The sequence below is a fragment of the Ursus arctos genome, unplaced genomic scaffold (genome assembly GCF_023065955.2).
Source record: "Ursus arctos isolate Adak ecotype North America unplaced genomic scaffold, UrsArc2.0 scaffold_3, whole genome shotgun sequence".
In the NCBI taxonomy this organism is placed as follows: Eukaryota; Metazoa; Chordata; class Mammalia; order Carnivora; family Ursidae; genus Ursus; species Ursus arctos.
In genome coordinates this window covers 87,461,996-87,474,480 of record NW_026622985.1, presented here as the reverse complement: position 1 = coordinate 87,474,480, position 12,485 = coordinate 87,461,996, and the positions used below count along the sequence as shown (strand labels likewise).

At 36.4% G+C, this 12,485-nt stretch overlaps 1 protein-coding gene across 2 annotated transcripts in view; it reads right to left on the bottom strand.

Annotated features, from left to right (window-relative positions):
• Positions 1-5,867: 5,867 nt before the first annotated feature.
• Positions 5,868-12,485, bottom strand: part of TRIM24 (tripartite motif containing 24) — a 92,461-nt gene continuing 85,843 nt past the window's right edge. For both annotated transcript variants that reach the window (XM_026511684.4, XM_048212918.2), the window contains exons 15-19: positions 10,687-11,015; positions 9,766-9,898; positions 8,683-8,757; positions 7,508-7,657; positions 5,868-6,693 (exon numbers count right to left, since the gene is read on the bottom strand). In XM_026511684.4, the coding sequence (XP_026367469.1) occupies positions 6,484-6,693; positions 7,508-7,657; positions 8,683-8,757; positions 9,766-9,898; positions 10,687-11,015 (897 nt within the window). In that variant the 3' untranslated portion in view covers positions 5,868-6,483. The remainder of the gene's footprint in view (positions 6,694-7,507; positions 7,658-8,682; positions 8,758-9,765; positions 9,899-10,686; positions 11,016-12,485) is intronic.

The window sequence follows — 12,485 nt, the reverse complement described above, 5'->3', positions numbered from 1 at the left end:
GGCCAACTGGCTTTAAGAAACAGCCCCCTCTATGAGATCATTCCTTGATTTCTAGTTGGTTTGGGACATAGTGATGAGCATAAGCAGCAGAAAAATGCTCACCTTTAGCCCACAAGACTGACCTATAGCCTGCATGGTTTTGATAAGGATCAAATATGTACTAGTTGCTACATTCTTAAAGGGTCTCATGATTGCCTGTATTATCTCACCGACAGTTAACACGGAGCACCAGAGAAATCTTGTGGAAGTAGTTTCACAGATAGAAATTCAAAGACTTGGATGATCTAACACCGCCTGCACATCCCCTCCCCCTTAAGCACTGGGCATGTAACTCCCAGCAAAAGGATACCTCTTTTTGCACACAGGTCCTGCTATAATAAAAACACCTTTTTGCACCAAAAATCATCTCAAAAATTTTTTCTTGACTGCTTGCCACCCCACATCAATAGAACCCTTGACCCTGGAGCATTCTGCAAACCATAGGCATGATGTTGGTAAGAATTAGTGTCTCCCTAATATGCTGTGTTCTCTCAGAAGTTTTAAATGCATGTGAGCAACCACTGACTAGCTAACAGATCATCTGTCCGCACAGAACAAAAGAGAATGCAAGAACATTACCAGCCCCAAGAAGACAGGCCTGACATCTTTTCTGAATACTACACTGAGACCTGAAGAGCCGGTGGTAACAGAGTCACATTATTTTTTATCAAACTTCTTGAATGGTCAAGACGATGATCAAAAATAGGGGCAGAAGGCTACTGAAATACATTTCTAGGTCCAAGATGCAAGCGCTCTGCTCAGGGTGTGTGCCTCATCAGCAAACCAAAACCTCATGTCTGGGTCCCTACAAATGTTCCACTCAGCCAGAAACCCAATATATCCAGTCAGCCACTCCCTACGTGCCAAGCCAGCTCAGGGCTCTGATACTTACTTGTTCCTTATTCTTCATCCTATGAAAGCTTCTTGCCTTCTACCGCATTTTGCAGTTCCCTGGACCCTTGAAAATGGAGACTGCCTACTTCAAAAAGTGTTTGAATCACCTCATTTGTTTTCTTCAGTCATTTTTAAAAGTTTTACAAACTCACCTTGGTAAAGCTATTAAAAATTTTAGGCCCAAATATTTCTGATGCAAAGATGTTTTGGCTACACATGGACAGTCAGCCAAACAACTTACCCCCAATCATAACTGAAAATCCTGAAGCTGATGTTAGCAGCAATTTATAATTGAAACCAAAGGATAGCAGTGATTGACAATCACAGTCAACGATGACAAAGCTGATGCGCAAGCATCTCAAGAATTTCAGGGACGCTCAGTACCTGAGGAGGTATCCAGGCTTAAAGAACTTGACATTGTTGTCCACCAGTCTAGCCCAGGGTCCCTGGAAGACAAAATTAGTCTACAGCAAATTTTATTAATGTGATTTTAATTGAATACTAAATTCAAGAGATCCTTTATAAACTCATGTGTATTGCTTACCCTCCTTCCTAGTTAGTATCAGTCACTAGTAGAAATGGAAGTTAACAAATTTCACGTCACCCTGAACCTAATAGTTCTATACATAGAAATGGATTTACATCTCTTTAAAAAAAATTTTTTTTTAAAGATATTAGGGAGAAGCAGATTTCCTGCTGAGTAGGGAGCCCGAAGCAGGGCTTGATCCAGAACCCCAGAATCATGACCTGAGCCGAAGGCAGATACTTAACCGACTGAGCCACCCAGGCGCCCCAGATTTAAGTCTCTTTAAAGCATCATCTACAATGGCAAAAACTCATCCTATAATATGAATGCTGAAACCTTTATTTTAGACTTTCTGTATTTTGGGCTTTCTTAGCATATACCTTCATCGATAAATCCCCAATTAGAGAACCAGCATTATTGTTAAAGCATGGTGCCTCATTCTTGTTGCCATTCTTCCTCTTTGCTCCTAACACCCTGATTTTCTTTGCAGAAATGCCACCTCTCAGGCCCATACATTCCCATTCCAAGGGTGAGAAATGCATAACCCTGGTTGATCTATATATTCTATCCACTCCCCCCAAAACAATAACTTGGCTTTAACCATTAGTAATGAAAAGATTCCAGACTGAATTTTCTGTTGCATTTGTCTTAGGCTTAAAGGCATTAGAGAACATGGGTAAGGAATTCATGTATCCTGATACATGGCAGAGAACGTTAGACTTTCTTCCACCTCTACATTTGAAAATATGGGAAAGAGAGTTTTGCTAAATGTTTAGCTTGCAATTTTTAGGTAAGTCCTAATTTGAACCCTTTTAAAAACAGCCCTTAATTATTTTACATAAAAACTCAAGAATCAAACAGAAGGCTATTCCCAGCCCTATCAAAGTAAGATCTATTAAATATCCAATAGTGAGTTTTAAAGATTTGAGGGAGGGAGCACGTGTGAGTGAGGGGGGGGCAGAGGGAGAGAAAAAATCCTCAAGCAGACTCCCCACTGAGTGCAGAGCCCGATCCCAGGACCCTGAGATCATGACCTGAGCCAAAATCAAGAGCCAAGAGCCGGTTGCCCAACCTACTGAGCCACCCAGGTGCCACATCTAATAGTGAGTTTTAAAAACAGCTGTAATTTCTGAGAATCAAAACTTTCTAAAGTTTATATGTGAAATTAACATAGGTAAACTTTCAAAGTGATCTGTAAAAGTCCCTACTCCGTCTTCTCCTCCTCTTCCAACAGGTTTTAGACAAGGAGAATTTTTCATGACATTTTTGGTTTTCCTACTTTGAGGGGGATGGGAACCAGCAACTAAAGTTATCACCCCCTTCCTGTTTGTAAATTATTTTTTGCTTATAAGGCTGGTGAAATGCATTATGTTAGAATTTTTAAGAAAGTTTTCCTATTATTTACAGACTAGTAGCTCATCCCTATATGTAACACTTTTTTAGAGGAACACACAAAGGTAGTAATGAAGAGAAATTCAAACTAGGTAAGACTCTACTAAATGACACACAATAATTTTTCCATTAAAATTCCTTGTGGTAAAACATTCACAGTAAAAATCCATCAAAGCTAATTTTTATTAAAAATCAAAGCACCAGTTGCCCCCCCCCCCCATTTTAGAAAACAGAGACCAAACAACAGCAAAGACTACTGCCTATGATGTCCTTCACAACAAGCAAATCTTTGCAGGGAGAGTAATCAGTGGTCTGATTGGCCCGCATTATTCTAAGGAACTTGAGCTACCACCACGTGAATTATGACTTACTAAATTCACACCCAAGATGAAAGGGCAATATATGCAAAAAGATATCAACCATTAATTTACATGAGTTATAAAATACTTTAAAAAATATGTACATATTATTTAAAAGGAGGGCTTCCATAAGAAATTGGATGGTTGAACTCATGGTCATGTCCATAATAACCAATCAGATCACTCAATTTCTCTCATTCATAATAGAAAATAAGCACATCTTCTATTTACATCTAAAAACCTTTTGCTCACATGTAACAACTTTAGGGATTCACATTAATTTATGGATCAGGCCTCAGCAAAAGAAAGAGTTCTTTTAATTGTCTAACTAGTCTGTCCATGGAACCGAAATTTAAAAGTTTAAGCACCGTAACAACATAGGAATTTGAAATGCAAATTCATAAATGGAGCAATCAATCAACTGCATACTCACCCTTCTGATTGTGGAGTGAATCTGTGTGAAAGTTTTCCTAAGTTATATTGCATTTATACTATGGTGTAGGGGTAAAATGTGGAGCCTGTTCTTTAGCTTGGAAAAGCAAGTAAAACTACCAAGGGAAGAGGACATTTTCCTTTTAGCACATCCAACTTCTTTCCCCTTCATTCAGAACAGATAAGCAAGGCCTGTTAATTGAAAGGACAACATAATTGCATTGCCAGATGCTCGTGTACAAGTGTATTCTGAATATATTATTATTGCCTTATGTCAGAAAGATCAGATGCTTGATACATGGGAAAGCTTTTGATAAGCCAAAATTAGGTAAATCCTAGCTCCCACATGGTCTGTTCAATTCACAAGCCCTGGCCAAAGACGTCATCAGGTGATCACATTTAGCATTACAGGGTCTTGCATCTATGACACTGGGCTGTGGTTCCAAATCCAGAAGGAAATCTGGAGTTTTTGATCACAGGTAAACACTGGAGTGTTTTAAGTTAGGTCAAGGTTGCTTGAATCACACTGAATTTTTTGGAGGATGCTCTCTAAATGAGCATGGGATACAGTGAGGCTCACCTTATACCTTATCTATTAGAATTTAAGAACTACTTAGCTGGGCTCCACCCAGGCACACAGGTGCTTGTTAATAAGGTCACAGGACTTTAATCTTAAAGACCATAATGAAAAGGCTGTTTTGGAGAGAGAAACACCTAGTTTTAGTGTAATTTACATTATGTATGATTATAGGAAAGATGGTTCTTAACTACCTTTTCAATCAGCAAAAAATGGTAAAAGCGAAATACTGTTTTTTAAAGATTATTATGACTAAATATAACTGAAAGTTTTGGGCATGATACTAGAAATTCTGGCTCAGATGCATTTAAGAAATTATATATTTTTTCTCCTTTAAGTGCTATTTCCCTTTGTGATCCTCTTCAAAATTTATCTGTGTTGCTGTTTTATAAGTATGGAAGAACAAATGGTCAGAAGAACAGCATTCTGAGATACCAACAATAAACTTACTAGCAAAATCTCCACAGCTGCTGTGCTAAAAATGCTAGAGCAAAAAAAAAAAAAAAAAAAAGACAATTAAATGGTATATGCACTGTTACCAAATTTGTTCAGCCTTTGGAGAATAAATGTCAAACGCATATCCACAATAATACAACTATTCTGAAACACATATTTGGAAAAGTGATTAAGACTTTTTAACTATTAATAAGTGACATATTATAGACAAGGCCTAAATCTACGATGAGAAGCTACTGTTCCTAAATTTTCTCATATTTTATCTTTAGCAATATATGAAAACCCAATGAATTAGCCACAGGATATTTTCAAACTGGCCATTTAAAAAAGTAACGCCTTCTGGAAAAAAGCAAGTCCTCTACGTGTAATTCATGGGAGATGATACCATCCAAAGACGACTAAGGTTCTTTCAGCCCAGCCTTATTTTTATTCTATCAACCTAAAAATTTCCTCAATGAATGTTTTATAAAGGTTACTTTGAAAAACTTCATGTGTAAATATTTTGTCAAATGTTAGATTAGCAAATGGCACAATTTTTCCTTCCATCTTAGTTTCCTTCTTTGACACTGAACAAGCAAAAGGAATAAATGAATTCAGTTTAACTAGTGAGGTATGGCTCATTAATAACATTATGCTTACTCTCAGAAGATGGGTCTTTTGTACCTTTATCAGGAGAATGAAAATGAAATTCAAAATCAAGTCAGATAAAAGATTCGATTTCAGGTTCTGACTTTTAAAAACAGGAAACAGAAGCTTCGGAAAAAATTAAATTTTCATTGTAATTCCCTCCAACTTCCTGCTCCCAAATTCCACAACACATTTTTATTCCAAATTATAAAGAAAGATGAAAACGACAAAACTAGTCCCTTTCAGGGGAACTTATATTTAATGCCCATTAGGGTATGTGTTGAAGAATCCTCACATCAAACATGGCGCACACTGCTGTATTTCATGTTCTGGGTAGTTCCACTAACAGCCATACTGCAAACAATGAATCTTGTTATAAAAGGATCACCTGCACAGTTAAAAAGCAAACAACAAACCACACAGAGACACACAGCAAACCAAACAAGTGTACACTTACTTCCTCAGTGGAAGAAGGTATATTTAGAAATGTACGAAAAATGGCTTTGAACACCTGCTATACCAAACACCTCTACAGACAAGGAAAAAACAAAACAAAAATCAAACATTTGTTTTCCTGCTTTTTCTTTAATACAGTTGCCATCTTACATGATATACTGTTAGGTGCCTTCTTAATAGCATCTAATCTACTTTTTTGTTGCACCAGTCAGCTTTCTAGGATAGAACTCTTATTACCACTCTTGTTCATGGAGTACTGTTCTTAAGTACCAAACACCTAAACTCACAGTTGGGCCATTATTAATGGGCAGTGGTATTTTCTAAAAATGGATTAATGCACACACCCAAACCACATTAAATGTTCAACTTCAGAGTTCATACATACTCTATTTCCTTTCTATAGTTGCTATCACTCCAAATTGTAGTTTTGAAATCCAAGAAGTGGGAAGAATGTCTTTTTGTTGTTGATGCTTCTTTCTTCCTTTCTCCTTCCTCCCTCTCTTCTCCCTTCCTTTTACTCCTTTCCTTCCTTCCCTTTTTCTTTCTTAATAAGAAGATTAAAAGAAATGGTTTATTAAGGAAATCAAAATCTAGTAAACATCAAAAACTTACAGATCAGAGTGGTCACAAACTCTTTTTTTGTAATGATGTTAAAATTACCAACAAAATGTTTTTTAAAAACAAAAACAAAAAATCTAAAAACCAGCACACGCCAATGGTGTTGCTTATTTAAGCAACTGGCGTTCCTCTATGCTTTTGAGGCGTTTCTTCCGGGGCTGTACAAAGTCATCATCTGAGTCATCACTAAATTTATTATCTTCTGATTCATTCCTGAATTCTAGTTTAGGAAACCTTTTCTCTGGATAAAGGTTCTTTAGAAGTTCTTCAAAATAGCTTTCAAGTTTTATACCAGCGTTGGCTACTTCTGAATCAGGCTGTTGGATAAAAATAAAAATATGAATTAAAAACAAACACCAATATTTTAAACAGTCAGCAGTCAATAAAAAAAAGTAAATTTCTCACATTTTGTTCTCTTTTAACTCAAGTTTTGGGAAAATGTTTATGCATCATCACCGATATAAAGTAAATAATAGTCTGGGGCTAGACAAAGTCTAGAGAAGGTCAGGAAAGTAAATAAAAGGCTTGGAATCATCTGGATTTTTCTATAAGGTAGTGATAGCCATATGACTGTATTACCAAATTGAGATTATCGAAGAGATGCCATAATCATAGAATCATGGAACAGGTGTTTTTTTTTTAAAGAAAATTAAATGAAATGTGGATCTCTGGAACAAGTAACCAGTACAGAGAACAAGCCATCAATAAAAGGCTGTAAGTCTGACAGATGTTTAGATAAACTGACAGATCAAAAACAGAGAAAATTTAAACATCAGAGCTATTTAGACCACATCCTTAATATTTCAAGATCAACATCAAGAATACTTTAGTCTGGAAGTGCCATATTTTAAGAAATAAAGATAGGAATGACAAAGGATGCTTCTAGATAAAAATATTTTCTAGAATTGTTTTCAAGTTGTCAGCATTTCCACTTATCATATAATAAACCTTTGAATAGGAATGTGGATACAATCTTTTTAATTACCTTTCATTCCCTGACAAACTTGCAACTTCTAGAAATTTATGCTATCATAGATCTTCATCTCTTTTGTTGATAAAGTGTTTGGTTTAATATTACTTTCCCATTGCTGTTTTTTTCTCTCTCTCTCTTTTTTTGCTTTTTCCTCTTACCTCATTGAATTCAGCACAGTTTTGAAAGATCAGTCTAAAATCAGCTACAAAATCTTCAGGCTTTGTGTACATGGAATAATCTTCTTGTAGTCTCTTCTTGATAGTTGACAAGTCCATTGGATTTTTTATTATTCTGTAATAATCAGGCACCTTTCAAAATAAATGAGATGCTATAATAAAAATGACTAAATTCTACCTGTCCTAAATAAATTCTACAAGCAGGATAATAAAATTCAGATTGTTCTCACTGCTTTTCCGTGTACTATTTTGTTACTGATAAAGAAACCTACAGCAAACCTGTGGTACACACACACACACACCTACCTTCCTCTATTGTTACAAGTTTACTTAATACTTGAAGTCTGTACCTATATAAATCAAAATATGTACAAAGAATTTCAGGAGTCTTTATCTCAAATTATAAGTTTTTCCCCAATAGCTTAGGATATATGCCTAAAGTCTCCTGAGAGAGAAACAATTAATAGAAATCATTCCAGAGAATAGTACGTAAAATACATGAGATGAGAAGAATATATGAGAAATGAATACAAGTTTGGGGCCAATTTGTGAACATCAAAGTGTATTCAAGATCAAAGCATTCCATTGGTGTAAATAAAGCTTTAAGATTTGATTTAGATATAGGAAACTGACTATTAAAGAATGGTAGAGAAACTACATTCTCATAAATCAAGTTTAAAAAAATCATCCCGTGTGGGGCGCCTGGGTGGCTGGGTGAGTTGCGTGTCCAACTCTTGATTTTGGCTCAGGTCATGATCTCAGGGTCATGAGACTGAGCCCTGCACCAGGCATGAAGTCTGCTTAAGATTCTCTATACCAGGGACGCCTGGGTAGCGCAGTCGTTAAGCGTCTGCCTTCGGCTCAGGGCGTGATCCCGGCGTTATGGGATCGAGCCCCACATCAGGCTCCTCCGCTGGAAGCCTGCTTCTTCCTCTCCCACTCCCCCTGCTTGTGTTCCCTCTCTTGCTGGCTGTCTCTGTCAAATAAATAAATAAAATCTTAAAAAAAAAAAAAAGATTCTCTATACCACCTCCTAACCCCTACTTGTCATGCTCTAAAAAACAACAAAAATCATCCTACTACGTAAAAATGCAATGTTAAAATGTTAAATGATGTTAAATGTTAATGTTAAATGTTAAAATGATGTTAATACTTACAGTTAGAGGAACTGGATCTTGAAAAGCCAGGCTCATTTCATGGCAGTAAAGAAATAAAAGTAGGCGTTCACACTTCTAAGCAAAAAAATAAATAAAAATATTAATAAGGTAATGAAGTCACAGCTTATTTTTAATACCAATGTCAAAGGTCTCAAAATACAATAAAAATTAAAACCAGATGAATACCAGAAAAATATCAATACTTAAGAGTTTTGATCTCTTCAGTCACTTACTGGTCACATGGGGGGTATGTGATATATGAGAGCAGTTCTTACAGGAACAAAAAGCAGTATCATGAGAAACCTATCTGAAGCTCTTTAAAAACAAATTTCCACTTATCTCTCCAATTTACATATTGGATTATTAATAGTCAACGAAGAAGAGTATATGTATGTTAAGAGATCCAGAGAGGGACCCATTTCTATGGTGTGTCCAGTCCTCAGGCTGCCTCTCTGAATGCACATGGTGCGATCCATGCATTTGGCTACTTCTCTGCTGAGGGGTTGTGTAGCACTGGCAGTGTGTGTTTTGGCCCCCTCTTGCACAGTAACTTTCATACTGATTGTTTTAATAATTTAGCAAAGAACTTCTTTACTACTAAAGAAGTGTTGACGTAGTAGCTTTAAATGTCAATTACAGTTAACTTTATTAGCTGGCTTTGAGGTATAAACCCAGTACCATCTGGTAAAAGAATGGAATTATTTCCAGAAAAATAGAAAAGCCCATCTCTTTGGTGACAGTTCTCAACAAATTAGCAAGAAAACTTATTTACAGTAGAAATAAAACCAATTTACTAAAGATAGACTAAAATTCTAGACCACATAGAGGATACATGTTTCACCTCGTTCAAGTACAGTCCTTTAAAGCTTCTAGAAAATGTATAGACAGTACTGTGATTTTTTTTTTAACCAAAAAAGTTACAAGTTATAGTATTTAAGATTCCTATACTCTTGTGGAAAAACTAAAGAAAAAAGAGGTCAGTATAAAGTTTGATTAATGAAAGGCACGCCTATATTACAATAATACCCATTTAACAAAAAAACCCCTAACAGTCTAGGTTAGAAATGTTCAAAAAAAACTTACCCTTTTATCTATTGGTGTTAATTTAACAAGGCCTTCGGTTTTCTTTTTTTCTGAGTTGTGACTGGGAGCATCACAATCATACTCAACTTCTGGTTTAGATAAGTCTCTGCAGAAAGTGCAAATCCATTCTCCGCTGTTGGGGGATAAAGTATTTCTGAATTCCTAATGCATTGTTTCTCTCTTCGCTGAACATCTCCGTCTCCCACCTCCTCCACTCCATCTATCATAGAGATCTGTTTGGCATGAATTTTAATCACTGAGGATTTACTGCATGCGTAACTACTTGTACACGGCACCACGCTGGGAGAGCTTAACAGCAGGAATACAACGCGAGGGTCAAAGTGGTAAATATTAGTCCAAAGAGGCATGAAACGCATATGCGAAATAAACACTTAAAACAAACACACAAATTAATTTATGGCAGATGTGAGGCAAAACTGGCATTTTCCCCAAAATGATTCACGAAAAAGAAATGCTCTTGGTACTATTCTTGCAACTTTAAATGTGAAATTAAAATGTAAAAAGTACAGCTTTTGAAGAACTAAAGAGATCAACCCAATGGCTGCTGTTCAGCGGCAGCGGCATCTCACAGGGTTGGTTTGAAAATGGACTTGAGATATTTGTAAATGATACAGTTCAGTGCCTAGCAAACAGGATGCAATAACTGTGGCAATTATTATGCATAAGGATCACTGTTCTTTGGGGTAGCTGGCTATTTTTTTTTCTTCTCTAACAGACTAGGTTTTTGAGAGATGTGCACGGAATAGGAAGCAGTCTTAAAAACCCTGTGTTGAAGGTTTTGGAGTATGCACTTGTGCAAAGTGGACTTTTTTTTATGTTTCTAAGGTTTTATGTTACAGTGATCAGTGATTGTTATTTATAGTGAAAGAATGTGGGAAAGGGAAGCAAGGACCATCTTACCTTGGAAAATTTGCCAAAGTGGGCACATGACAAGAAAGATGAAATACTTTGGGACACTTCTCACAGCACAGGAGTTCCCCTCCATTCTGACAAACTGCACACCAGTCCTCGTTGGGGTCATCCTCTTTCCTGGTCTCTCCGACATGAAGGGGTGACTTCTGGGAGGCAGCTAGCCAGTCCGACTTTCCATTTGAGGAACTTTCCTGGTGAAGCCCAGGTTGATCTCCTGTGCTATCAGGGGCATCTGACCTTAGCACAGACTCCTCAGAGGCAGAGCTCTGACTGCTATTTAAGAGCAGGGAGGTGAGTATGCTTCTTGGATAGTTGGTCTGCAATGGAAAGAAGTTAAGTATGTGTTATTTCTCAAAATCGATATTCTTTATTTGTGCTATTGCAATTTTGGACTGTAGACTCCTCTCTCACAGACACCTGGTTACTTCAAAAGGGTCTGTGAATATGTAAGAGAACAAGAGGTTTACTGCTGTTTAAGAGACCCCAGTGGTAAAGAAGACATGAACCTCTACTAAAAACTATCATCGAAACAGACAATCAGCAGAAAGGGAGTGTGGATAATATAAGATAAATCTTTTTATTTGCTGACAGCTACAGAAATGGGAGAATAGGTGGGCAGTGGAGAATCAACCATATGAATTGTAAATACACTGAGCTATTAGTTCAAATTATACTCAGACACAAACTATGCCTACTGTTGAATTTTTATCATTCATAGAAAAGTATAGTGCTTTAAATCCTAGAATTTCACTTCTGCAGGAGCCATTAATAACTTCAAGATGAACCTAAATTTTATGTTGGGGCCTAGGGTAGAAAAAATTTTAGATCAATGACAAAATCCGTTATCTCCTTTAAACTTTTAAAAAATTTTCAAAGTAATAAATGTAGATTTAGTTAAAAGCATGATTATATAATCTCATTCCTTGGAGTAAATTATTTTCAAATTATTTAACTTTTCTTTTGCTATTCATTTTTAAATGATACTCTTATGCTGTAATTTCTGACTTTCAATTTTATTTATTTTTAAAGTTTTTATTTTTTAAAAGATATTATTTATTTATGTGAGATAGAGAGAGAGAGCACAAGTGCGGAGGAGGATCAGAGGGAGAGGGAGAAGCAGCCTGAGCAGGAAGCCCAATGCAGGGCTGGATCCCAAGGACCCTGAGATCATGACCCGAGCCGAAGGCATAGGCTTAACCAACTAAGCCACCGAAGCTCCCCAGATTTTCAATTTTAAACATATTTTCAGTTTTAAATATATGTATATATATTCCTCAGTATGGAAGATTAGATTTTTCCTTCCTGCCTCTCCATCCTCTCCCCACACACACGCCATTCATGCCACCCTCTTAATGCTTTATTAAGCACTGATTTATTTATCTTTTATTTACTTTTTTAAGTTGTTAGGTACCAGTATAACTTTATGGCCAACATCTATTCCAAGTCAGTATCACTGCTGCACTGGTTAAGTATCCTGAAAAATCAATTTTTGGTTAAATCCGTACAGGTTATATCCTGATTACATCTAGATTTTAGTTAAATTTGTGTAATACAGGTGTGTGTTTGTATCATTAGGACTATAAATATTGTTCTTTACATAACCACAGAATGTACTGTGACTACACTGCCTTTTTTGTCTTTCTGTTTTTACTATGATTCAATTCTTTCTCCCTCCCTCCCTTTCTTTCTTTCATTTGCTTACTTTTCTAGGTCACTATCTCTAAAGTCACTCTCACAACCTCCAGTAGGGTAATAAAATGCTTCTTAATACTGCCAAACATATTTTT